This window comes from Podarcis erhardii (genome assembly GCF_964252035.2).
Source record: "Podarcis erhardii genome assembly, chromosome: 8".
Taxonomy (NCBI): Eukaryota; Metazoa; Chordata; class Lepidosauria; order Squamata; family Lacertidae; genus Podarcis; species Podarcis erhardii.
The window spans coordinates 177,700-204,972 of NC_138499.1; the positions used below are offsets into that span (position 1 = coordinate 177,700).

The 27,273-nt window shown below is 54.7% G+C and overlaps 1 protein-coding gene across 2 annotated transcripts; it reads right to left on the bottom strand.

Moving 5' to 3' along the window:
• On the bottom strand, positions 1–27,273 carry NRBP2 (nuclear receptor binding protein 2). 2 transcript variants are annotated; one of them, XR_014159825.1, is made up of 19 exons: positions 27,113–27,273; positions 16,275–16,397; positions 16,023–16,124; positions 15,296–15,385; positions 14,892–14,932; positions 14,698–14,792; positions 14,470–14,493; positions 13,822–13,905; positions 13,671–13,726; positions 13,350–13,445; positions 6,480–6,612; positions 6,268–6,370; positions 6,118–6,168; positions 5,764–5,899; positions 5,412–5,465; positions 5,151–5,214; positions 4,818–4,873; positions 225–2,801; positions 1–186 (listed from the first exon to the last, which is right to left on the bottom strand). XR_014159825.1 is itself a non-coding variant. In XM_081875049.1 (18 exons), the coding sequence occupies exons 1-18, from the start codon at positions 27,236–27,238 to the stop codon at positions 2,733–2,735; spliced, it is 1,503 nt and encodes a 500-aa protein (XP_081731175.1). In that variant the 5' UTR covers positions 27,239–27,273; the 3' UTR covers positions 1–2,732. The 2 variants fall into 2 exon arrangements, 1 of the variants encoding a protein (XP_081731175.1); XM_081875049.1 differs by having other exon boundaries at positions 1–2,801.

The window sequence follows — 27,273 nt, forward strand, 5'->3', positions numbered from 1 at the left end:
TTGTGAACAAGTGAAACATTGTATTTCCATAATTGAAAAGGCTTCACTTCTAGAACTTCTGTCTGCCACACAGTTGTTCAAGGCACAAGGAGCCTGCTTTCCCTCACTGCCAGCCCTAAACCAAAGCCATAGGGTAAGCCCTTTTTATCACAAATGGGCTTCTTAGTAGACATGTATACCACTGTACTGTAAGTCAGCTATAGATGACTTCTTAATGAGTGCACAACAGGAGACGTACCTAAGCCTCTTGGCAAAATTTTCACATTTTGCCATTTGCAAAGATGGGTTGTTGTTGTTGTTTTTACATCCATGCATACTTGCTGTATTTGCAGAAAGTAACACCGCAGGAAAGATGCATCCTAACTACCAGGAGAAAAGGGTGGGCAAACTACAGAGTTTCTAAGGATTAGAATCACAAGCCAGAAAAGTGTGCTAAAGGAGTGGGGGAAACAGCAGTTCTTTAAGACACCAGGCAATAGGAATCTCTGGGGTCCTAAACAACTCACTCATCATTCACAGCTCTGACTTCACTCACTGGCTAAAAACCTTGAAAGGCAGAAGCAGCCAGACTGGCTCTTCTTACAGACAGTGTGTAGAAGGGGAACCTGCACATCTTGCTGCTTAACTTTATTTCCAGGAGGACTGGAGACTTACTTTTTTCAAAATAGAAATAGAAAGAAATCAGAGTCTGGGGCTGCTGGGGGCACATGGCATCCATGCCCCCTGGGCCCACTTCTGGATCTTCCTCTCTGGACCTCGTGGGTGTCCTTTGGAATGTGCATCTTACTACCGAAAAGCCTTTCAGCCTCTTACAGCACAGCAGGCCTGCATCTGCACTCCCAGCAAGGGAGGGACTGCGCTGGGTGACGGACTTTGAGCAAGGACACCAGCAGAACCTGAGGCTCATTTAGCCCAGCTGTCTTGATGGAAATAGGGCTTTGGCTATTTGACAAGGGAGGCCTAAGGGCAGTGGGGGTGGAAGAATATAATTACATAATTCACCTGAGCAAGCCCACCTGCGGAGAGGATCACAGCTGGCTTATCAAAGAGCAGCAGCAAGCAAGGACCCCCTTGCTCGCCAAAGGCCAGGGCGCTGGCTGGCAGCATTCCTGTGCTGAGGAAATCCACGTAGTACAAGGGCCACTTGTTTCATCAGCACAAGCTTCTCAGCTTGCCAGGCGGGATGGTCTTCTCTCTTCCTCCCAAGTGCAGTTTGGGGGGATCTCCCAGCAACTGCCAGCCAATTTCTGTGGGCACAGCGGGAGAAAGGAGCCCTCATGCTGGCTCTGTTCTGCTCGCAAGACTTGCTAGTTGAATCTTGCCTTGGGATTTGCTTGGGGGAGGGGCAGCCCAACCATGGAGGCAGCACCAGAGAAGCAGCTTCTGCTAGCTCCCCACCCTCTTTCCCACAAGCGGCAAGGCTGATGGTGCTGAAGCAGGGCATGCATTTGGGTTGCGGGTTCCGTGCTGGGGCAGGATGTTGGGTGCAGGTGAAGCAGCTTTTTGGTCCAGGGAAGAGAGGAGCGTCCCCCACAGGGCCCTCTTCCTGCCTCTGTCTGCCTTTCCTGAGAGCTGCTTTGCCTCTTCCCAGGGTACAAACCATCCAGCTGACTGGAGCTGCAGGCAGTGGCGTAGCGTGGGGGGTGCAGGGGGGGCTGGCCGCACCGGGCGCAACATCTGGGGGGGGCACGCTCGCGCTCGCACTCGCAGCTCTCTGCCCCCTGCTAAAATCCACGGGTTAGGGGGCGCAAATTACTTGCCTTGCCCCGGGTGCTGACAACCCACACTACGCCACTGGCTGCAGGCACCCAAGCTGGGCTCCAAGGGAGGCAGGCAGAGCAGCTGAGGCTGCGCAGGATCCCGGCCCTCTTGCCCAGAGAAGAATGGCTGGGAAAGGGCCAGTTCTCAGAAATGGAGGAGGCAACTGTTCCCCAAGAGGCTCGTTATATTTTAATATATTAATTGCTATCATCACAGGCACTGGCAAAGCAACGGGGGGGGGGGGGAGAGGTTTGGCACCACCAGCACAAGGTGCCCAAGGCAGGCAGCTCAGCAGGCTGCAAGCAGCAAACACAACATACATCACAAGAGAGCAGAATCCGCACACATTGCCTGCCCAGAGCAGCAGGGCACAGCTGAGCAGCTCAAAGTGGCGGTGGCAGAAGCAGCTTCTGAAGCAGGGGATTCCTGGGGCCCAGCTCCTTCCCAGTCCAAATGCCAGCAGCTCAGCTGCCCCGTGGCTCCCGACCCTTCCGAGAAGAACGAGGTCCTAGGACTTCCCTCTTGGCGCCCCCAATCTGGGACGGACAGGAGCAGAGGGGGAAATCCAGCGGGTGTGGTAGCCCAGCTAAGGCCTCTGGAGCTCTGCTTCCTTCTTGTGGCTCTGAGCCTGCCACCCTCTCCATTGTAAGGGGATGCTGCGGAGCAAGAGGGGCCAGCGGGGGCTCTGAGCAAGCCTGCACTTCCTCTGCCACCCCCACCAGCAGAGGGAGATGGAGGGGCTGGTGGAAATGCAACTGTTCCTGAGATTCGCCCTGGCCAGCTCCAACTCTCAGCCCTGCCCAGCTCTTCCTGGTCTTCCGGTGGGGCACCCTCAGGGCTGTTGGTGCCTCCCCCACCCAGCTGCTGCCCTCCAAGCCAGCCTTGGCACAGAGGAGCCCTCCGGCCCACCACGCCCAAGGTGGCTCCTGTCCCTTCTCCAACGGGGCCCACCTGCCCCGGACCACCTTGGCTCAGGAAGGAGGAGGGTGCTGCTTGCGGAAGGCGCTTTCGAGGAAGGCGGCCAGCTTGTCACAGTCGTCCTGGGGGAGAAGAAGAGGCAGGGTCAGCGGGGGCTCCCCTCCCGCTCCCCCATGCTGGGCCTCAGTGGCAGCCCCCCTCCTCCTCCCAGGTGGTCCCTAGGGGGAGGCTTGTGCCCCAGCGCAGCCTGGGGCATTTGCCCCACTGCCTTCCGCCCCGGCTCTTCCATGCCCTTTCTCTCTGCCCCCAACTTCCAGGGAACCCAGCGAGAAATTGAACACAGGGCTGGCTCTGAGCTGGCTCTCGTCCCCCTGCCAGGTGACCTTGGGCCAGTTGCCATCCCTCGCCTGGCTGACAGGCTTGATGCAAGGATGAAATGGGGAGGGGGAGCACCGTGTGTGCCACTTTAAGCTTCTTGGCAGGAAAGGGGGGGGATAGAAATGTAATAATCAAAATAGATTTGAAAAAGAGGGTGGAGAATTGGTAGTCTGCCTCTGCAGCTTTGCATGTGGCTCAGCAAACCAGCCGCCTGAGAAACAGTTTTTATCCAAATGCGATTTTGGTTTTAAACACAGTGTAAGGTAGTCTCTGTGGGAGTATATTGTATTTAATTATGGGGTATCAGAGTTTTTAGGGGGTTAACCAGGCTGGGATAGCTGTGATAGCAGGCTTGTTGGTTTTTGAATGTCTGGTGTAGATTTTTTCAATTTCGTTGTTCTGTTCTATGGGACAATAACAATAAAGATTATTGTATCTGTCAGAGCTGCCCGAGGTCCCAGCTCACAAAGGACCAACGCCAGTTCGTTGTTATATACAAAAGTCTTTATTGAAGTTCAGTTTCGATTTCAAAGCCGCGGCGCGCAGCTCTACGTCTCAAACTCTAGACCGCCGAAGCTCCGTCTGAATCTCCTCCCCCCAGACACCAGTTTAAGACTCTAGCCTTGCTCCACCTCTTCCTTTGCTCTTTCCTCCTCTGGGTCCGCCTGTCCGCTGGGGTCTTGCCCTTTCTGGACTCTTCTGACGCTGAGTCCCCTGAGTCTTCCCCCTGCCTCTGGCGGGCTTTAGGACCTGGTTCCCAATCCGGGTTTTCTGCTGTCCCGCGCGCCTGTACATTCGAACTTGGCGCCCGTGCCCAGCCGGCAACCTTCCTCCTGACCGTTACACTGCTCCTGTCACTGCTTCCCCCTTCGGGGGGGGGGGGGGCTAGCTAGACCTGACCTCCCCTCCGTTCCCTCACTCTCCAACAGAGGCGTGGTCAGCCCTGACTCATCTTCTCTCCCTGCTGGAGGAGACGCTGGCCCTGACGCATGGGACTCTTCCCCCCACTACGCTCTGGTGGGGGAACTGGTCCTGATCTCCCGCTGCTGCTTTGGGAGTCCCCGCTAGCCCCTTGCTTCTGGTGTGTCCCCCCTGGGACCCCCCTTGCCCTGGCCATCGGCGCCCCCCTCTGGGAATCTTCTGAATTGCTGGAGAAACTCATGGAATCTCTTGGGCCACTGTCATACTCCCCTACGCTGCTCTCAGATTCTTCCCCTTCGCTCTCCGTTTCCTCTCTCCCCTGTGCCTCTGCTCCTGAACCCCTGACAGTATCGTATCGTAAACTGAGTTTGAGAGGGTAGCCCTGGAAGAGGAGGGCCTTTTGGTGCCCCCATGTCAGCTGACTGAGGGGGGTCAGGAAGGCAGGTGCCCACAGCCCAGCAGGGGTGGGGGGCTGGAGGTGGGGGCTGTCGCCCTCCGGGAATTGTTGATCCACAACTCCCACTGTAGCCACTGGCCACGCTGGGTAGGGAGGGGCAGAGGCTACGCAGAAAAAGGCATACAAAGAGAAAGGGGAGAAGAAAGAAAGAAAGAAAGAAAGAAAGAAAGAAAGAGAAAGCGCTTGTGGAACTTGACAGCTTGGATTATTTTCCTAGGCAGACAGAACTGGCTGAAAAATGCAGCCCCACCTGTTTTTCACCTGCTTAATCCCTGGGAGGAGCAGGACCAGATCTCTTGCCTCAAACAAACCTTCCTTTTCTCTCTCATTTGCTTCCCTCCCCCCCCCCTTTCACCAGGGGGTGGGCCCTGAAAAAACTCACCGGGCTGATGAATCCATAGTGCACAAGCTCCACAGCCAAGTCCTTGGGATTGTCATCTGCGGAGGAGAGGAGGAGGAGGAGCTGCTGAAGGGGGGGGCACTAAAGGGCCGGAGGGCTGGCTGGTATTTCAAGCCTCGTGGCAGTGAGTGAGACCCTAACCCCCACAAAGCGTGGGAGGCACAGCTGACCCCAGGCCAACAAAGCAGCCCCCCAAGGCCATGGCTGTGCCACTGGGAGCCCTCCACCAATGTCTCGGGTCCAAGAACCAGGCAACTGTGAGGGGTGGGTACCGGGGAGGCCCACCTGCCCTGGGGGAATGGGGAGTCCACTCACTTGGCAGCAGGTCGTAGCTCAGCTGGCGGTGAAGTTTGTCTTCCAGGACGAGAAGGAGCGTGAGCTGGGAGGACACACATGGGGAGTGTATGGGGGGGGGGAGCTCTTGAGGGAGAACCTCCCCCCGCCCATGTGTGAGAAGGGGAGGCTGGCTGACGGCACCTGCAGGGCACCCACAGAGCTGCCGCCTCTCCTCTGCCCCACAGCCAGGGCTCCCTCCTGCCCTCTTCCCAGCCCTGCCCAGGAAGGGGGGGGACGTACCCGCCATTGCCTCTTCTCCTCGCTCCACTCCATGCCGCACTGCATCTGCACCACCTGGGGGGGGGGAGGCAGGGACACTCCTCAGGAGGGGGCTCCTTGGCCCCCACCCCCACGCTGGAGGGGAGGCTGGGGAAGGGGGTCCCCTGTGGGTGCTGAGGCCAGAGCCTGGGGGGCTCCACCGAGCCTACACTGGTTTCCCCCAGGGATGCAGGCTGGGGACCCCCTTCCCCAGCCTCCCCTCCAGCGTGGGGGTGGGGGCCAAGCCCCCCACCCCAAAGATGCCCTTGGGGGGCTGAGGTCAGGATATTGTGCATGTGGAGCAGACCCTCGACTCTGCAAGGGCTGCTCTTACCTTTCTGGTCTCCACATCAAAGGGCTCTGGCGTGGGCGTCTTGGCCTTCTGAGGGTCCTCGGGGGGCTGGGATGTTGATCTGGGGAGCGTGTGGGGGCGGGTAGCAGCAAAGTTCATCAGGGGATAAATGCCATTCCTGGGGTGAAAGGAGAGAAAGACAGGCCCGCTAGGAGCACCAGCCCCATGGACCCCACAGCCCGGTGGAGACTGGCAGCCAGAGCCCAAGAGGGGAGGGGGAGAGGGGGCTCTGGGGCTCAGCCCCCTAAGAGAGCAGCAGCTCGGCTTCTTCATCCATCCGTCTGCCTCACCCCCCATTCCTGGAAACCCACATGTGCAGCCCATGCACAGACTCACCTCACATCCTCTAGGAACTTGTCCAGCTCCAGGAAGGAAACTTCTGAGTATCTAAAGGGAAGAAAAGGAATGAGTTGCTGGCTGGCTGGCTGGCTGGGGGTGGGGGGAGGTTCCCCTTGCCCAGCCCCACCCATTTCCCTGGCTGCCCACCTCCACTGCACAGGCGGGCGACCCTCTCGCTGGATCTCTGCCATGACGATGCTGAGGTCCAGCTGCTTGGTTTTCTCTTCCACCACATTCTCAGGCCACAGGTCTGCAAGAATCAGGCAGGCAGGGCTGGTTGAGGCTGAAGCAGGATGGCCTGGCCGGGGGGAGGGGCGCCCTTCCCAGCTGCCCCCACTCCCACCCCCTCCCCAACTCACACTGGTTGCTGATGAAGCAGTGAGCGGCCAGGAGCTTCAGGGAGTGGACCTCAAAGAGGACGCGGTGGAAAAGGAGGTTGTGAGCCGTAGGACGCCGGTCCGGGTTCAGGAGGAGGCAGCCCAGGATGAACTCCTGCAAGGACACAGGGGCAGTGGGGGGCGGGGTCTTAGGGGAAGCCGGGCTCAGCGCCAGCCTCCTGCCAGGAGAGCCGGGCACCACAGCCAAGAGGCCGGCCAGGAAAAGCCACAGATCAGTGGCCACAGTGTCCAGGCAGAGCAGGAGAAAGGGCAGGGAGCGCAGTGGTGGGCAGCTGAGACGCTGCCAGGTCCACCATCCCTCAGACCTTGTGGGGGGCCAGACTATATTTTGAAGGGGGGGGGAGGAATGAATTCCTATGCCCCACAAATAACCCAGAGATGCATTTTAAATAAAAGGACACATTCTACTCATGTAAAAACATGCTGATTCCTGGACTGTCCACGGGCTGGATTTAGAAGGTGATTGGGCTGGATCCAGCCTCTGGGCCCCCCATGCCATAGAGGGACAGAACCCTGCTTGCAGGTTTCCCACAATGGGCACCAGGTTGGCCACCGTGAGAAGAGGATGCTGAACTAGATGAGCCCCTTTGGCCTGATCCAGCAGGCTCTTCCTCTGCAGTAAAGCTGCCCACCTCCCCCGCAGCCATGGGGCGTCCCAATCCTTTCACGATGGCCTGGTTCAGGCGTGTCCAACAGGTAGATCATGATCTACTGGTAGATCACGGCATGTTCCTGGTTGATTGTGGTTGACCTCTGGCCCCTCAGCCATCTCCTTTGTTGTTGTTGTTTAGTTGTTTAGTCGTGTCCGACTCTTCGTGACCACATGGATCAGAGCATGCCAGGCACTCCTGTCTTCCACCGCCTCCCACAGTTTGGTCAGGCTCATGTTTGTAGCTTCGAGAACACTAGAATCATAGAATCAATGAATCATAGAGTTGGAAGAGACCACAAGGGCCATCGAGTCCAACCCCCTGCCAAGCAGGAAACACCATCAGAGCACTCCTGACATATGGTTGTCAAGCCTCTGCTTAAAGACCTCCAAAGAAGGAGACTCCACCACACTCCTTGGCGGCAAATTCCACTGTCGAACAGCTCTTACTGTCAGGAAGTTCTTCCTAATGTTTAGGTGGAATCTTCTTTCTTGTAGTTTGGAACCATTGCTCCGTGTCTGCTTCTCTGGAGCAGCAGAAAACAACCTTTCTCCCTCCTCTATGTGACATCCTTTCATATATTTGAACATGGCTATCATATCACCCCTTAACCTCCTCTTCTCCAGGCTAAACATGCCCAGCTCCCTTAGCCGTTCCTCATAAGGCATCGTTTCCAGGCCTTTGACCATTTTGGTTGCCCTCCTCTGGACATGTTCCAGTTTGTCAGTGTCTTTCTTGAACTGTGGTGCCCAGAACTGGACACAGTACTCCAGGTGAGGTCTGACCAGAGCAGAATACAGTGGCACTATTACTTCCCTTGATCTAGATGCTATACTCCTATTGATGCAGCCCAGAATTGCATTGGCTTTTTTAGCTGCCGCGTCACACTGTTGGCTCATGTCAAGTTTGTGGTCAACCAAGACTCCTAGATCCTTTTCACATGTACTGCTCTCAAGCCAGGTGTCACCCATCTTGTATTTGTGCCTCTCATTTTTTTTGCCCAAGTGCAATACTTTACATTTCTCCCTGTTAAAATTCATCTTGTTTGTTTTGGCCCAGTTCTCTAACCTGTCAAGGTCATTTTGAAGTGTGATCCTGTCCTCTGGGGTGTTAGCCACCCCTCCCAGTTTGGTGTCATCTGCAAATTTGATCAGGATGCCCTTGAGTCCATCATCCAAGTCGTTGATAAAGATGTTGAATAAGACGGGGCCCAAGACAGAACCCTGTGGCACCCCACTAGTCACTCTTCTCCAGGATGAAGAGGAACCATTGATGAGCACCCTTTGGGTTCGGTCAGACAGCCAGTTACAAATCCACTGAGTGGTAGCATAGTCAAGTCCGCATTTTACCAGCTTCTTTACAAGAATATAATGGGGCACCTTGTCAAATGCCTTGCTGAAATCAAGGTAGGCTACATCCACTGTGTTCCCTTCATCTACCAGGCTTGTAATTCTGTCAAAAAACGAGATCAGGTTAGTCTGACATGACTTATTTTTCAGAAATCCATGCTGACTATTGGTGATCACAGCATTCCTTTCTAGGTGCTCACAAACTGTTTGCTTAATGATCTGCTCCAGAATCTTCCCTGGTATTGATGTCAGACTGACTGGGCGGTAATTATTTGGGTCCTCTCTTTTCCCCTTTTTGAAAATAGGGACAACATTAGCCCTCCTCCAGTCTGCCGGGACTTCGCCTGTTCTCCAGGAATTCTCAAAGATGACTGCCAGTGGTTCTGAGATCACATCTGCCAGTTCTTTTAATACTCTTGGATGCAGTTCATCTGGCCCTGGAGACTTGAATACATCTAAACTAGCCAAGTATTCTTGTACTATCTCCTTAGTTATTCTGGGCTGTGTTTCCTCTGCTGAATCATTTGCTCCAAATTCTTCAGGTCGGGCATTGTTTTCTTTATCGGAGAAGACTGAGGCAAAGAAGGCATTGAGGAGTTCAGCCCTTTCTGTGTCCCCTGTTTGCATTTCACCATCTTCTCCTCTGAGTGACCCCACTGTTTCTTTGTTCTTCCTTTTGCCACGAACATACCCATAAAAGCCTTTTTTGTTGCTTTTAACCTCTCTAGCAAGCCTGAGTTCATTCTGTGCTTTAGCTTTTCTGACTTTGTGTCTACACGTGCTGGCTATTTGTTTGAATTCCTCTTTGGTGGTTTCCCACCTTTTCCATTTTTTGTACACATCCTTTTTTAATCTTAACTCAGTTAAAAGTTCTTTAGATAGCCACCCTGGCTTCTTTAGGCTATCCAACCATCTCGTCCTCTGATGTCCCCTTCTCCTTGTGCCCTCCATCTTTCCCAACATCAGGGTCTTTTCCAGAGAGTCTTCTCTTCTCATGAGGTGGCCAAAGTATTGGATGGAGCCTCAGCTTCAGGATCTGTCCTTCCAGTGAGCACTCAGGGCTGATTTCCTTTAGAATGGATAGGTTTGATCTTCTTGCAGTCCATGGGACTCTCAAGAGTCTCCTCCAGCACCAGAATTCAAAAGCATCAATTCTTCGGCAATCAGCCTTCTTTATGGTCCAGCTCTCACTTCCATACATCACTACTGGGAAAACCATGGCTTTAACTATACGGACCTTTGTTGGTAAGGTGATGTCTCTGCTTTTTAAGATGCTGTCTAGGTTTGCCATCGCCTTTCTCCCAAGGAGCAGGTGTCTTTTAATTTTGTGACTGCTGTCACCATCCGCAGTGATCATGGAGCCCAAAAAAGTAAAATCTCTCACTGCCTCCATTTCTTCCCCTTCTGTTTGCCAGGAAGTGATGGGACCAGTGGCCATGATCTTCGTTTTTTTGATGTTGAGCTTCAGACCATATTTTGTGCTTTCCTCTTTCACCCTCAATAAAAGGTTCTTTAATTCCTCCTCACTTTCTGCCATCAAGGTTGTGTCATCTGCATATCTGAGGTTGTTGATATTTCTTCCAGCAATCTTAATTCCGGCTTGGGATTCATCCAGCCCAGCCTTCCGCATGATGAATTCTGCATATAAGTTAAATAAGCAGGGAGACAATATACAGCCTTGCCGTACTCCTTTCCCAATTTTGAACCAATCAGTTGTTCCATATCCAGTTCTAACTGTAGCTTCTTGTCCCACATAGAGATTTCTCAGGAGACAGATGAGGTGATCAGGCACTCCCATTTCTTTAAGAACTTGCCATAGTTTGCTGTGGTCGACACAGTCAAAGGCTTTTGCATAGTCAATGAAGCAGAAGTAGATGTCTTTCTGGAACTCTCTAGCTTTCTCCATAATCCAGCGCATGTTTGCAATTTGGTCTCTGGTTCCTCTGCACCTTCGAAATCCAGCTTGCACTTCCGGGAGTTCTCGGTCCACATACTGCTTAAGCCTGCCTTGTAGAATTTTAAGCATAACCTTGCTAGCGTGCGAAATGAGTGCAATTGTGTGGTAGTTGGAGCATTCTTTGGCACTGCCCTTCTTTGGGATTGGGATGTAGACTGATCTTCTCCAATCCTCTGGCCACTGCTGAGTTTTCCAAATTTGCTGGCATATTGAGTGTAGCACCTTGACAGCATCATCTTTTAAAATTTTAAATAGTTCAGCTGGAATATCATCACTTCCACTGGCCTTGTTATTAGCAGTGCTTTCTAAGGCCCATTTGACTTCACTCTCCAGGATGTCTGGCTCAAGGTCAGCAACCACACTACCTGGAGTGTACGAGACATCCATTTCTTTCTGGTATAGTTTCTCTGTGTATTCTTGCCACCTCTTCTTGGTGTCTTCTGCTTCTGTTAGGTCCTTTCCACTTTTGTCTTTTATTATGGTAATCTTTGTACGAAATGTTCCTTTCATATCTCCAATTTTCTTAAACAGATCTCTGGTTTTTCCCATTCTATTGTTTTCCTCTATTTCTTTGCATTGCTCGTTTAAGGAGGCCTTCTTATCTCTCCTTGCTATTTTTTGGAAATCTGCATTCAATTTCCTGTATCTTTTACTATCTCCCTCGCGTTTTGCTTGCCTTCTCTCCCCCGCTATTTGTAAGGCCTCGTTGGACAGCCACTTTGCTTTCTTGCATTTCCTTTTCATTGGGATGGTTTTAGTTGCTGCCTCCTGTATAATGTTACGAGCCTCCATCCATAGTTCTTCAGGCACTCTGTCCATCAAATCTAAATCCTTAAACCTGTTCCTCACTTCCACTGTGTAGTCATAAGGGATTTGACTTAGACTGTATCTTACCGGCCCAGTGGTTTTTCCTACTTTCTTCATTTTAAGCTTGAATTTTGCTATAAGAAGCTGATGATCTGAGCCACAGTCAGCTCCAGGTCTTGTTTTTGCTGACTGTATAGAGCTTCTCCATCTTTGGCTGCAGAGAATATAATCAATCTGATTTTGATGCTGCCCATCTGGTGATGTCCATGTGTAGAGTCGTCTCTTGTGTTGTTGGAAAAGAGTGTTTGTGATGACCAGCTTGTTCAAACTACAAGAAAGAAGATTCCACCTAAACATTAGGAAGAACTTCCTGACAGTAAGAGCTGTTCGACAGTGGAATTTGCTGCCAAGGAGTGTGGTGGAGTCTCCTTCTTTGGAGGTCTTTAAGCAGAGGCTTGACAACCATATGTCAGGAGTGCTCTGATGGTGTTTCCTGCTTGGCAGGGGGTTGGACTCGATGGCCCTTGTGGTCTCTTCCAACTCTATGATTCTATGATTCTCTTGGCAGAACTCTATTCGCCTTTGCCCTGCTTCGTTTTGAACTCCAAGGCCAAACTTGCCAGTTGTTCCTTTTATCTCTTGACTCCCTACTTTAGAATTCCAATCCCCTATAATGAGAAGAACATCCTTCTTTGATGTCATTTTCTATAAGGTATTGTAAGTCTTCATAGAAATGGTCAATTTCAGTTTCTTCAGCACCAGTGGTTGGTGCATAAACTTGGATTACTGTGATGTTAAAAGGTCTGCCTTGGATTCGTAACAAGATCATTCTATCATTTTTGAGATTGCATCCCAGTACAGCTTTCGCCACTCTTTTGTTGACTATGAGGGCCACTCCATTTCTTTTACGGGATTCTTGCCCACAGTAGTAGATATGATGGTCATCCGAACTGAATTTGCCCATTCCCGTCCATTTTAGTTCACTGATGCCCAGGATGTCAATATTTATTCTTGCCATCTCATTTTTGACCACATCCAACTTACCCAGGTTCATGGTTCTTACATTCCAGGTTCCTATGCAATATTTTTCTTTACAGCATTGGACTTTCCTTTTGTTTCCAGGCATATCCGCAACTGAGCGACCTTTCGGCTTTGGCCCAGCCGCTTCATCAGCTCTGAATCTACTTGTCCTCCACTCTTCCTCAGTAGCATGTTGGACGCCTTCCGACCTGAGGGGCTCATCTTCCAGTGTCATAACTTTTATATACCTGTTGTCTTTGTCCATGGAGTTTTCTTGGCAGGGATACTGGAGTGGCTTGCTGGTTCCTGCTCCAGGTGGATCACGTTTGGCCAAAACTCTCCACTGTGACCTGCACGGCATAGACCTTAGCTTCTCTGAGTTATTCAAGCCCCTTCGCCATGGCAAGGCAGTGATCCATGAAGGCAGTAATCAAGGCAGTGATTACAAAAAAGCAAAAAAAACCACCCCAACTTTGGCTTCCACAAAAAAGCCCCACGACTTTGGGTAGATCACTGCCAGTCTTTTTACGACAATGGGGAAGATCACTGCCAGTTTTTTAATACTGTGAGTAGATTGCAGTCTATTGGGAGTTGGACGTCCCTGACCTAATTCATGCATCACGCTAAGCCCAGCGATGGCTTGGCAGGGAGAAGGCGCAAGCTCCATCCGTCCATCTGTCCGTCCACCCTGGTGCCGCCAGCACAGGCCCCAGACTCCCAACACAGCCCTCCAGCTGGAGCCAAGGCTTGTTCCTCCTTTGCTACTCGTGGGTTCTTGGGAAGCCAGATTCTCCTGTAATGTCCAGAGGTGTCTGGGCTTTGCCACAGCAGCAGGACTTGGGGAGGAGCGAGGCAGCCTCTCTGTCATGCTGCTCATCCTCTCTAGGCCGCCTGGCAGCATTCACCCTCAGAGAAAGGGCAGTGGGGTGTTCCAGGCATCTACAATGGGGCTGGGGGCAGAGGGGTTGCCATAGCCACCAGACGGGCAGGCAGCCTGATCCCCTGCTGTGCCACCCGTGTGGGGAGGTGGCCAAGCGGCTTTTCTCACCCGCATGATGGGGTCATCCAGAGAATGCCTCGCCCGCTCAATTGCCTCCTCCGACACGTAGGTGTCCCCATTGGACTGGATCTCCAGCACCGCCATCTGTGGGGAGAAGCAGAGGGGAGGGGGCAAGGGGGTGCAGCTGGGGCAGAATGAAAGGGGCAGCACAGCTGGCAGCAGCCCTTTTGCCAGAAGACAGTTCCCGGGCCCTGGGAAGGAGCCCCCTGCTGGAGAGGTGGTGGATGTGGGGAAGGGAGCCACCCCCCCCCCCGAGGGCAGGGTCATCAGGACCCCTGGGTGGCCATCCGCACGCCCCAGCTTCCCTACCTCCAGAGCGCACATCCCAAAGGAGAAGATGTCCACAGCCGTCCCATCTGCCACGTCTGAAAAAGCAAGCACAACCAGACCCAGCTGGCCAAAGCCCCGCCTCCAGGGAAGCCCCGCCCACCCTCCAGCCGGCTCTTGCACCACTACTCACGCCCGTACTCCGGGGGGAAGAAGTGCAGGTTGCGCTGCTCCTCTCTCTCTGCACGGATGGGGCTGCGGAGCTCAGGCGGGATGGCTGCAGGAGGGCGAGAAGGGAGAGGAAGGCTGGAGCATCCAGGGCGGATACAAGGATTAAACTATGGAACTCCCTCCTGCAGGAGCCAGTGGCAGCCACCAGCGTGGAGGCCTTGAAAAGAGGGTTGCACAACTTCACGGAGAAGAGGGCCATCGATGGCTGCAGCCACCACGGCTCGGCTCTGCCTTCCACAGTCAGAGGCAGCGATGCTTCTGAAGGGCTTACCGTAAGTGACAGCACATGGAGTGTCAAGAGGGGCCCATCCTCCCCCAGGCAGCAGGTTGCAAGAGATCCCGCAGCCTCCAGGAATGGACTGGGGCCAGAACAGAGGTCGGGGACCCCCCCAACACACACACACTCCATTGCCCCCGAAACCCAAGTGACCCAGAGAAGGTCCTCATGAGGAAGCAATCCAGCACTCCTGGAACTTAAGGTGGCTGTGCTGCCTCTGGTCAAACACAAGACCTGGAGCCCTGAAGAATGCGGAGGAAAACCCGCCTGCCGCCCCCTATGAAACAGGGCAGGGAATACATTTGGGGGGCAAGAGGAAGAGGCAGCACTTACCCTTCGCAAAGACTCTGTGCCAAACTGCAGGGAGAGAACAGGGAGGGAGAGTTACTGAAAAGCAAGGCTTTCAAATGTAGCCTTCAGGCCCCTGCCTGGCCACTGGGGGGAGCTGTGGGGGCCGGACTAGGTCCTCCCATGTCAATTTGCTCCACGGGTAGCAAAAGCGGTTCTTTACCCCCCCCCCAGGGGGGTCCCACCTGCCAAGGCCCAGGACCTGCTCCGTACCTGACCCGATCTTGATGAGCCCATTGTGCTGGATGAAGATGGTGTCACTGGTGAGATTCCCGTGGATGATGGGGGGGTCGCAAGAGTGCAGGTAGCTGCAAGAGGAAGAGAGTCGAGGGGCATTGGACCGCTTCTCCCCACAGAGATGGTGGGGCTGAGGCACTGCGGGGGGAGCAGCAGCAGTGGAGGCTCACCTGAGGGCCGAGAGAATCTGAGTGCACCAGCGCTTCCAAGCCTGTTTTGTTTTTTGGTAGGGGGAGCAATGAGAGATCAAGTCAGCTCAGGAGACACCCCCCCCCGCCACCACATCGACTCAGTGCCTTTTTCGCTCAATAGGAGCAGCTTCCCCCTGGACAGGGCAGCCGCCGCCTGCCCTGAATCCACCTTCACCCACCCGTCGGGGGGCCCCAGTCAGCCTGCGGGGAGTAGCTTCCTTCAGAGGAAGATCTGTCTTGCCTACCTGCTGCTCCTGCTGCAAGGGTTCCTCTGGCTTCCCCCCAGCCCCAGCCCCCCCCCCGCCCTTGTACCACACCTGTCGCCCTGGGGGACAAACTGGAGCATCCCTGCAGGGGCCTGGGGGGCAGGGCAGGGGTCCTACCCGGGCATTCATAGCCTTGTGGTTCTTCTTGGTCTTCTTGAGGAACTGCTTCAGGCTTCCGGAGGAGACGTACTCTGTGATGAAGATCACCTGGTGGGGGGGGGACCAGGTGGGTGAACCTGAGGGCTTGACCTGATGCCCCAGGAAGCATCTCAGGCACAGTAGCCCCAAGGGAGAGAGGCTCCTCCATCGGCAAGGTCTGGAAATGGGCACCCAAAGACAAACCCAGCCCCCAACAGAAAGAGGGTTCTAGGAATCCTCCCTTCCGCCGGGCTCTTACTATCCTTAGGATCCTGCCCTGGACCTGCTACCTTTCTTTCTGGGCACCAGCCAGGTGGCTCTTTCGTACACAATGGCTTTGCCGAAACCAGGGAATGGGCACCAGACTTTGGATGTGTGGGGCTCCCCTCCACTCTGGGATGACCAAGTCAGGCTCTCGGTCACCTGGCAGGAGGGTCTTGCCAAGTCAGCCCTGCGCTGGCAGCCTCAGCAGCTGCTGCCACTCCAGCTGAGATAGGAGACACTGCCAGGATTGAACCCAAGGGTTCCCATCTGGAAAGCAGTTCCTCTGCCCCTGAGACCCCTACACAAGCCCACCTCCCCAATGGTGGTCACCCTCAACCCGTTTCCCCACTCAGGGTTAGATCTGGGCCCGTATCGTGGAGGGGGCGTATCCCTGGGGCTGGGGGCAGCCCTGCCAAGCCTCCATGGGGGGCCCCTGCCTCACCTGGGCCTTGATTTCCTTCACATCCAGCCAATACTTGTGGACCTTCACGATGTTGGGGTGGTCAACGACAACCAGCTGCTCAAACATGGTCTTGATCTTCTCCTGTTGCCAGAGGAAGTGGGCAGGGAGGGGAGACTCAGCCATGGGGAACAAGCTGGGGGTCTGGAGCTGGGCAGGGGGAAGCACTGCCTTCTTTGGGGAAGAGTGCTTGGTGTGCACCACCCCCAAGGTCTAGGGGGTTGCCAGCCTCACCTCATGAGCTTTGAAGGCCGCCTTGTCTGTGAACTGCAGCTCGTTCCACACGACCTCCACGCCTTCCTCTGTGTCCATGGCCAGGAAGGTGCTCTGCAGTCCAGGCATGTTGCCCTGGTTGACCTGCGGGGAGAGACGCAGCTTCAGCGCGCAAGAGGCTCAGAGTGGCTGCGGGACGTGGGCCCTGCCCCCCCCCCAGAGCACAGCGGAGTCATGGCCCCAAGCAAGCACCAGGAGAGGGCTGCAATGCGTTGCGTATGCGGCTCCCTTTGGAGACGGTTTGGAATCTGGCTAGTGCAGAAGGCAGGGCTCCGTGGCCAACGGGAACAAGGAGGAGCAGATCTGTTTGCAGCAGGGATGTGGGCTATTGCTTCATTTTTGTTTTTGTTTTGTATTCTGTGTTATTTATCTTGTCTTTTTATGTTGTGAACTGCCCTGTTATCTATGAATGGTGGTGAACAACAACAACAACAACAACAACAACAACAACAACAACAACAACAACAACATTTAACACTGTTTCTTGTGGAAACTGCTCTGGCCTAATTCAAAGTGAGGTTTTCAGCCCTTTAAACCTCCCACGGCTGACTCCTAACCCCAGAGGACTGTCTCTCTGCACATTTATCTGCCTAGCCCCAGAGATCCTCACCTGAGCCCCTTTTGGGTGTGCCATCTCCTGGGAGAGCTAAAGGAGCAGCAAAGTGATCTGGGGTGGATCGACTCCCCCATGAAAGAAGGTTGAAGTATTTGGGACTTTTAAGTTTAGAGAAAAGGCGAGGAAGGGGCAGCATGAGAGCAGCCTCTGAAAGGATGCCTGGCACAAAGGAAGTGGAGAGAGGAAAGGTGTTGCTCCCCGTCGCAGCGCTGGAACTCCGGGACATTCAGTGAGGCTGAATGCTGGAAGATTTAGGACAGATCAAAGAAAGTCTTCCTTCATGCAGCCCAGAGTCCAGCTGTGGAACTCTCTCCCACGGGAGGCTGGCATGGCCACCAACTTGAAGGCCTTCAAAACAGGATTAGACCACCCCCCAGAGGACAGGGCTAGTGGAGGCCCCCAGTCCTAACAGCCAAGCTCTGCAATTCTTCTGAATGCCCCTTGCGGGAAAGCGCAACAGGAGAGAGAGTCCAACCCCCTGCCAAGCAGGAAACACCATCAGAGCACTCCTGACATATGGTTGTCAAGCCTCTGCTTAAAGACCTCCAAAGAAGGAGACTCCACCACACTCCTGGGCAGCAAATTCCACTGTCGAACAGCTCTTACTGTCAGGAAGTTCTTCCTAATGTTTAGGTGGAATCTTCTTTCTTGTAGTTTGGAACCATTGCTCCGTGTCCGCTTCTCTGGAGCAGCAGAAAACAACCTTTCTCCCTCCTCTATGTGACATCCTTTTATATATTTGAACATGGCTATCATATCACCCCTTAACCTCCTCTTCTCCAGGCTAAACATGCCCAGCTCCCTTAGCCGTTCCTCATAAGGCATCGTTTCCAGGCCTTTGACCATTTTGGTTGCCCTCCTCTGGACACGTTCCAGTTTGTCAGTGTCCTTCTTGAACTGTGGTGCCCAGAACTGGACACAGTACTCCAGGTGAGGTCAGACCAGAGCAGAATACAGTGGCACTATTACTTGCCTTGATCTAGATGCTATACTCCTATTGATGCAGCCCAGAATTGCATTGGCTTTTTTAGCTGCCGCGTCACACTGTTGGCTCATGTCAAGTCTGTGGTCAACCAAGACTCCTAGATCCTTTTCACATGTACTGCTCTCAAGCCAGGTGTCACCCATCTTGTATTTGTGCCTCTCATTTTTTTTGCCCAAGTGCAATACTTTACATTTCTCCCTATTAAAATTCATCTTGTTTGTTTTGGCCCAGTTCTCTAATCTGTCAAGGTCGTTTTGAAGTGTGATCCTGTCCTCTGGGGTGTTAGCCACCCCTCCCAGTTTGGTGTCATCTGCAAATTTGATCAGGATGCCCTTGAGTCCATCATCCAAGTCATTGATAAAGATGTTGAATAAGACAGGAAATCCTGCCTGCAGGTTTCCTACAACAAGCATTTGGTTGGCCACTGTGAGAACAGGATGCTGGACTAGATGGGCCACTGGCCTGATCCTGCTGGCTGTTTCTGTCCTCAGGGCTGGTGAGGAGAGAATGGGCCTTTTCTGCAGCAGCTTCCCAGCTAGAAAATGCCCTGTCCCCAGGAGACCCAGCTGCCTCCAGCTTGTCTTATTTTCAGTACCATGCAAATCTGTCTTTGCCTTTCTGGGCAGCACCAGCGACTGGATGCTTTTATTTTGGTTATGTCTTAATATGTTCATGTATTTTCTTCTGCTTCGTTGTATTTTATTCTTCTAAATCGTTGTGGGACCATCTGTTGTGGGAAGCTATTAATAAATTTGCTAAGCTAACCCCCATGATCAAAGGCAGTATATTTCCGAATACAAGGAAGGGTGTGCATGTGTGTGTGTGGGGGGGGTCTATTGGGCTCCTGTCCTGCTACTCAGCCTCTGTGGGGGGCACAGAGGCTGATGGGGATGGGGCAGGAGGCACACTTTCCCAGCCTCTCTGGGGGTGGCATCCAGGGCAGGCAAAGGAATGTGGGATATCTTTTAGTAAACAAACACTGAGATCCCCAGGATGCTGGGCGGGGGGATGTAGCCAGTGGTTCCCTGGGGGGAAGAGAGATCGCCATGGCCCCCCAATTGGCCAAGCTACCTGCGCCCAGACCCAGCACATCTCCTTGGCAGAAATGGGCGGAAAAAACAAGGCCCCGGCTGTTGCTAGGGCAAAAGGCAGCCTGTTAGCACAGCCCTGGGCTCTGTCCTGCTCTCCTGCCTGGCTGGCCACTCCTGCCTCAGGGGAAGTTGAGGCAGAGGGCTGGCGCCTGGACATGGGACCGAGGGTATGCCCTGCAGGGGGGCTGTGCCAACCCCTCGGCCCTTGGGCACCTGCCCCCTTGCTGTGGGGCCTCGGACAGCACCAGGCGCTGGCAAGGGAGGGGGAGGCAAGAGCTGGCCCAGCACCTGCTGAAAGGCAGGATTGTTTGTGGCCCAGAGAGGACACCCTGTCCCGTCCGCCTGCCAGGCCTTGGGGCATCAGCAGACATCTGCCTTGGCAGGCCAGGAGGGACAAAGGCCTCCAGCCACAGCGCCAGCCCGAGTTCATTAAGAGGGGAAGATGGAGCCGTCCTGGCAGCCGCGCCTCATGACCCAGTTCCTGCCAGGGGAACAAAGAGGCCCCATTGTCCCCATCCTCCCCCCCCCCACGCCTGGCCACCTGCCTCCCCCCAGGCCAAGGAGTGGGGTTGCCAGGGCCAGAAACCAGCCGCCTTCACCCTGGGGTGGCTCCGCTGCTGGCTGCCCGGCTAGCTGGCAGGGGGACCCCCTCTGTCAAAGGCCCAGAAAGGTGTGCCTGGGATGACACACTGGGGCAACTTGCAAGAACAGGGCACCCCTCACATGGGCACCGTGCCAAGGAGACCCACCAAGAGGGAGAGGGGTCCCAGAGGCAGCGTCTGCCAGGAAGGACCCTGCCTGCCCCCTGGCCAAGGTGCAGAGGAAGCCAAGCCCAACCAGGGAAGGCCTCGGACCCCACTGCCCACTGCCACTGAAACAGGTCGCAATCTGCCCACCTTCCCCACAGGCGCCACCCTCTTGCCAGTCTCTTAGATGGGACTGCAAAAGGGGCAGCCAAAGTGGATGTGAGACTAACTCCCCCCCCAAAAAAAAGTCTTATTGAATGTCTGTGTCCCCCCACAAGAGGCCAAGGGGGAGTGACTCACGCCAGAGCCAGTCTTTGTGGCACCTTTTTATTAAGCAAACCCAGGGCAGGGTCCCTGGGAGCAGAAGCCCAAAAAGGACTGGGGGGGGGAGCAACACACAGGCATTTCTTCATCCAACAGCCCCCACCATTGTTGTGCGGAAAAGGCTGAGGCTGCTTTGCTGGTGCAAAAGGGTTCATTGCTCTTTCGCCTCTGGCTCTGTGGCCAGGGGGGGCGGGCATGCCAGGACACAGGTGGCATCGCTGAGAAGAGGGGGAGCAAAGGGCAAGGGGGGGAGAGAGAAAGAAATCAGGGCAGAGAGAGGGGACAGCTCAAAGCAGAGGAAGCACACTTTGCAGAGAAACAGGTGCAATAGGGGTCAAAGGTTTTTTAAGGCAGGGCAGGTCCCTGTCCCCAGAAGTTTACAGTCTAAATTTCAATGGGGCAGAGAAATATGACAGCCTCCTGGACTAGCTCCCTGAGAAGAGAGGGGCCTGGAAAGAGGGTGTCCTGGTCCCTGTGGGGAGGCCACTTCCAGACACTGGGGGTTCCTGCTGGGCACCTGAGCTGCTGCCCTGGGTTGGGGTTACAGGCTGAGGGGGTCACCCAGGGATTTGCAGTTCTGTGGTCTCAATGAGCAGGTGGCACCCAACTCTGTCTCTTCTTTCATTGTCGTGCTAAGGCAGGCATCCCCAACCTGCGGCTCTCCAGATGTTTTGGCCCACAAGTGCCATAATCCCTAGCTAACAGGACCAGTGATCAGGGTTGATGGGAATTGTAGTTCAAAACATCTGGAGGGCCGAAGGTTGGGGATGCCTGTGCTAAGGCATCTGGGGAGGTCCTGATCTGACATTGGGAGGTGGCAAATAAGCCAAAAGCCAACACAGACCTGGCACAGGTGCTGGTGGAGCAGGAATGGGGACCCCACCTGTACTGGATGAGGCTTCCCCTCCCCAGGAACCACAGGTACACACCCTTGAGGATTTCTCTTGACCAGGGTGGGGCAACTTTATGTCTGGGGGCGACATTCCCTCCTGGCAACCTTCCAGGGGCCACATGTAAATGGGGGTGGAGCAACAGATGGAGCAGCAGCCACACTAAGGTTCGGCGTTTCTGCACAATGACATCTCCCTCCTGGCAGGCAAGCAGCACTGGCGCAGCCCAAGGACCCAGCTCAGCTGGGCAAAGGCACTGCAGGAGCCCCATGAAGGGCATGGCCTGGGAAGAGGGTCCAGAGCCAGAGAGAGGCCAGAGGAGCACATTGGCCCACAGGTCATGAGAAGAGCCTGGCTGCTGGATCTGGCCACTGTCCAGCATCTTGTTCTCTCAGTGGCCAGTCAGATGCTCCAGTTGGAGCCCCAAATGCAAGACCTGAGTGCAAGGGCACTCTCCCCACACATCCCATAAAGCCCTGCTGACGTGGGGATCCAGGGCGCAGTCCTTCAATGGCTGCGCTCACTTCTCTCTGGTCAGGGACAGAGGGTGGTGCTTGGGGGGGAATTGTCATCACGCCACTCCTTGGTGTGTGGAGTGCCTCAGGGTGTGATACTCTCCCCGATGCTTTTTAACATCTTTATGTGCCCCCTCGCCCAGCTTGTCTGGATTTTTGGGCTGGGTTGCCATCAGTATGCTGATGACACCCAACTCTATCTGTTGATGGATGGCCATCCTGACTTGGCCCCAGACACACTGACCAGATGTTTGGAAGCTGTGGCTGGATGGTTACGTGGGAGCCGGTTGAAGCTAAATCCTTCGAAGACAGAGGTCCTGTGGCTGGGACGGGACGATATGGGATTGGGGGGGCAACTCCCATCTCTTGCGGGGGCGCAATTAGTGCCAGCACAGTCCGTTAAGAGTTTGGGTGTAATCTTCGACACCTCCCTTTCCATGGAGGCGCAGATTGCAGCTACAACAAAGGCGGCATTTTCCCATCTCCGCCCGGCTAAGCAGTTGGCTCCTTACCTCTCTCGCCCCGACCTAGCCACTGTGATCCACGCGACCGTCACCTCCAGACTGAATTATTGTAACTCACTCTACGTGGGGCTGCCCTTGAGACTGACCCAGAAACTCCAGCGGGTGCAGAATGCCGCAGCGAGACTCCTTACGGGGTCTTTGTTGCGAGATCACATTCACCCGGTGCTATACCAGCTGCACTGGCTCCCAGTGGAGTACAGGATCAGGTTTAAGGTGCTGGTTTTAACCTTTAAAGCCCTATACGGCCTAGGACCCTCGTACCTACGGGACCGCCTCTCCTGGTATGCCCCACAGAGAAACTTACGGTCTTCAAATAAAAACATCTTGAAGGTCCCAGGCCACAGAGAAGTTAGGCTGGCCTCAACTAGAGCCAGGGCTTTTTTGGCCATGGCTCCGATCTAGTGGAACACTCTGTCACAAGAGACCAGGGCCCTGCGGGACTTGACATCTTTCCGCAGGGCCTGCAAGACAGAGCTGTTCCACCAGGCCTTTGGCCAGGGCACAGCCTGACTCCCTCCCTCGGCAATCTTCGCGGAGCTCTGGCCCAATGGTTGCCAGTGGCTTGAATTAATTAATTTTATAATGAATGATTTTAGAGTGTTGTTTGTGCTGTACTTTTGTACTGTTTTATTGTTGTTAGCCGCCCTGAGCCCGGCTTCGGCTGGGGAGGGTGGGATATAAATAAAATTTATTATTACTATTATAATTATTCTTGCCACCCGCCCTGTGTATCCCCTGAACCGCCCCTGAAATGCTCTCTGCTAGGAAGCAGGAAGGAGCCGGTCTTTCCTCTGGCTCTGGAGCTCCTGCTAAAGGAAGACCACCCTTTTGTGCCCCCCTCCCCTTAAGCAAGTAAAAACCTTCCTTTTGCAGAAGGTTTTTGGGTTTGCAAGTGGTTGATTTATTGCATACCTTTTACTCTGCTGATTTGGAATAACTTCAGCTGCTGGTACTCGATTGCTGCATTAACTGCTCTTTTTATTGGTCCTGAAAAACCAACATTGGCTCCCAGGAAAGCCCTAAATGGCCTCAGCCCAGTAGACCCGAAGGAGCGTCTCCACTCCCATTGTTCTGCCCGGACACTGAGGTCCAGCTCCGAGGGCCTTCTGGTGGTTCCCTCCCTGCGAGAAGCCAAGTTACAGGGAACCAGGCAGAGGGACTTCTCGGTGGTGGTGCCCGCCCTGTAAAACGCCCTCCCATCAGATGTCAAGGAAATAAACAACTATATGACTTTTAGAAGACATCTGAAGGCAGCCCTGTATCGGGAACTTTTTAATGTCTGATACAAAAAAAAATATATGTACTGTAAGTGGCCCAGAGTGGCTGAAGAAACCCAGCCAGATGGGCAGGGTACAAATAATAAAATTGTTGTTATTATTAATGTTTATGGAAAGGGGACTTGAAAGGGTTGAATGGTGGTTTGATTTTGTTGCAGCCATCTTGAGCTTTTGATGAGGAAAGGCAGAGGACAACCGTTTTAAATGAATGAAGGGTGGGGAGGCACAGCGAGGACAGAACCTGGGCAAGCTGGGCAAATTCATTTCCTGGGGGGGGGGGGAGGATGGCGGGGTCCAGACGGGAGCCTGACGTTTCAGGGAGGGATTGGAAAGGAGGCAGGCAGCATCACACAGACACCCTGGGGGGCAGCTGCAGCGGGGGGGGGGGGAGGAGGGTCAGTGGCCAGAGGCAGGTTTTGGGAGACCCTCTGGGAAGCTCAACCTCCTCTTTGACAGCCTTCCAGGAGGCAAGGGGGGGGAGGGGAGAGGCAACAGCTCTTTCCCACTGGCTCTGCAGCTGACTTTCAGCGGCTGGCTTTGCGTTGGCTGTTGATATAATTGAAGCCATTTTGGTTTCCAGCCCTGCGTATAACTTTGGTGTGCAGTTTATAAATGTTTTAATTTGAATTTTAATGAGCTTCATTTTTTTTTATCATTGATTGCCTTGAGCAACATTCTGTTGGGAAGGCGTGAGATAAATGTCCTTAACAACCACCCTCTCTGGGGGAAGGATGCCTGACAACTGCTACAAGAACATCGTGCTGATGCTGCTGAGAAATTCCTCAGGCAAAAGCCCTGACTCAAGGCAGCTTACAGGAAGAAAAAATACTAACAACAACATAACAAAAGTGGTCATAAACAATAAACGAAATACTAAAAAGTACATAACCAAACTGAACAGTTTCCACATAAATCACAAGATACAAAATAAAGATACAGAAAACCAAGAGCAACAACCCTGACACAGCAGAAACCCAAACAGCACCCCAGCCCCTGAGTCTGTTCAGCAGCCTCCGCTTTCGTAGTTGGAGTCAGTCTCAACTCCATCCTCCCAGGCCAGGTGGAGAAACAGCCAGCAAGGCTGGGAGCAGATTCACCAAAACTCACAACCAAGATAGTCTCTGGCTTCTTCAGAGGCTGGAGGTGCTTCCTTTCTGCTCCCCCCCCCATCCCAGGCAGCCAATGAGGAGCGAGAGGGCTTGGCTCATCAGCCAACAAGATGCTGCAGGGCCATCTGGCTGGGTACCACAGCTGCTCTGGAGAAGCTGTAGCCATGGCAACTGCATTGCGAGACCCAGGAGGCAAACAGAACCAGGCATGTGGAAGCCTTGCAACAGCATAAGATCGAGCTGCAAGAGAGGCAGCTGCCAAGGGGGGGGCTGCTCCTGGGCCTTTAAGGGTCATTTTGTGAGGGGACACTATTGCAAAGAAAGTCCCTTGAAGTCCCTTTTGCAAAAGGCGCTGGAGATCCCCCCCCCCAGGCTGCATGAGACCACGAGGGCCTCCGCACCACGACTCCATTTCCCTCCTCTCTACTTCTGCCTGCCCTCCTCAGACACGCAGTCAGGCCACAATCCAGGAAGCAGAGCCTGCACCCAAAGCTGCCAAGGAGGCCCTCCCTGGGTCCCACCACCCAGCCAGGCACCTTGGGTGGGAACATGGGGGAGGGCCTTCTCGGGGGTGGCTGCTCTCCCACCACTTTGGGACCTTGGAAGCCAGAGGGGCACCCTCCTTGCACTCCTTCCACAGGAGATGAAGACGGTTTTATTTTGACTGTTCTTTAAGGAAAGGGCTGGTCCTGCGGTATTCATATTCTAATGATGCTTTAGTGGTTCTTTTTATGTTCATATTGTTTAATTGTACTAATGTTTAATTGTTTTTAAATTATTGCTTTACCCCCTATATTTTAGCTGCTTGTATTTTATCTGTAATATGCCCTGAGACCCTGTAGGGGAAGAAGGCAATAATAATAATAATAATAATAATAATAATAATAATAATAATAATAATAATTCCTCAACAGGCCTCATTCCAGAGCAAAGTGGAGCAGGCTGGGCAGGCAGGCAGCAGGTCTGGAGGGGCTGAAGGCCGAACTGAAGGCCAAAGCCCCCTCCCCCCTCCTCTAAGCCTGGCACAGCAGGAGGCCCTGATAAGCTAGCCCAGAGCCCAGGTCTGCTGCAAGATAAGCAGCTGTTCTGCAGAGGTCACCTGTGGGCCTCCTGGCTTGCACAAGCACCCACTCCCCCCACCCATGGCACCCCACCCATGCTTATTCTAGGATCCTCCACCGAGGAGCAGAAGTGGAGGGCGGCTGGCAGGAGGCAAAGCGGAGAGGGAGAGAGGGGCAGGCCAGACCCACAGCTTGTTCTAGGCATTTTTTTCATGAATGGCATATATTGCTTGAGTATAATTTTTTTTTAAAAAAAAAAACCCTCCAAGCTTCCCATTCTCTACATTGACATTTTCTTTCAGAAGACAGGGGTCACAAATTTGGCCCTGTGGGGCTCCAGAAGTCTGCCCCAGCCCCAGAGGGACACCAGCACATCTAGGCTTGTCCCCAGAAGCCAGAGCGAGGGGCCCAATGAGTGGGCCAGGCTCCTGAGGCAGCTTTGGCAATGGTGGTCACCCCCATGGGGGAGAAGCCCCCCTGGGCAGGAGGTGGGTCATAGCAGGGACTGTGGGCACTTCAGCTCTTGGTGCCAGGGGCAGGCGGTTCCATAAACCCGTTTTGTGCCAATGGAAGCCTGAAGCTGCCAAGGCTTTGCAAACAGTGGAGGTGGGGAGGTCAGCACAGAAGAAATTGCCCTGCCTTGCCTGGGATGTGCCAGCCTGTGTTTGCATTCTGCCAGCAAAGGCCTTGGCTCCTGAGACCCTTTGGACTGCGATGCAGCCCCTCTGTGCGCAGAGGCCCGGGAACGAGTGACCAGGGGGGCAAGAGCCTCTCTGGCACTGGGCAGAGCCAAGAGCAGGAGCCTCACCCTGTGCCTCAGAGCGGCAGCGAGGCCACCTGGGCAGGATCCTCTTCCCTGGCACTCGGAGAGCGTGGCAATGGCAATGTGGGAGGGCAGAAAGGAGACCCCGGAAGAGGAGAGAGAGCTCAGTCCTGGTCAGCTGGCCAGCAGAAACACAGACAAAATCTCAGGTGTGTCTCTGGGCGAGTGCAGAGTGCGGGGCTGGCTAAGGGGGGCGCAAGAGCCAAGAGGGCAGAGCCCACTGCCGCCTCCAGGGCTCTGCCTCGCCCTAGCGGAGGAGGGCTGAGCTGGGCTGCCTCCCGGCCCCACTTCTCTTCTGGGGCGCCACATCCAGATAAGCAGCCCACGAGAGGCCGGGACAAGCGCCCGAGCGAAAGCAACGGGCTTGCCTGGGACCCCCCCCCCTCCCCGGCTCCGCACCGGGGCTGCCCCGCTCCCCTGTTTTGCAGGAACCCCGCGGCTCCCCCTCGAGGCGGGGGGCAGGGAGGGGAGGCGACGGCGAGGTGCTCCGACGGGTCCCGGGAGCCCCGCTCTGCTGCCGCCCCTCGTGCGCCCACCTCGCCGGGTGGGCGCGGAGACCGAGCAAGCCAGCACAGCGACGCCCGCCGAGGCCAGGGGGGAGTCGGGCAGGGAGGCACCGGCGCGGCTGCAGACCCGCTCGCCCGCCCGGCACCGAGGAAGCCCTGCTCGGCCTGCGCCCTGCCCGGTTCCCGCTGCAGGATGGGGGGCAGCCCGGGCGCGCCGGAAGCGCAGCGCAGACCCTCGGGGCGCCCCTCCTGCCGCTCGTGGGGGCGGCCGGCGGCCAGGGGAGCCCGCGGCCCGGTGTCTCCGTCGCCGCCGCCGCCGCCGCCGCCGCTACCTGCTCCTTGCGCTTCTGCCAGCGGCCGCAGGGACTCTCCTCCAGCACCTCGCTCTCGTCCTCGCTCTCCTCCTGCGACGCCGCCGACACCGGCGCCGCCGCCTCCGGCTCCGCCGCGCCCGACATGCCGCCCGGGGCACGGACGCGCCGCTGGCGCAGCT

Excerpts from the sequence above, each read along its gene's own strand:
- NRBP2 (XM_081875049.1), bottom strand. The coding sequence starts at position 27,238 with ATGTCGGGCGCGGCGGAGCCGGAGGCGGCGGCGCCGGTGTCGGCGGCG. Across the intron at positions 6,613-13,349 it reads TGGATGACCCCATCATGCGG|GAGTTCATCCTGGGCTGCCT; the intron begins GTGAGAAAAGCC and ends GTGTCCTTGCAG. Across the intron at positions 5,215-5,411 it reads AGGAGAAGAGGCAATGGCGG|CTCACGCTCCTTCTCGTCCT; the intron begins GTACGTCCCCCC and ends GTGTCCTCCCAG.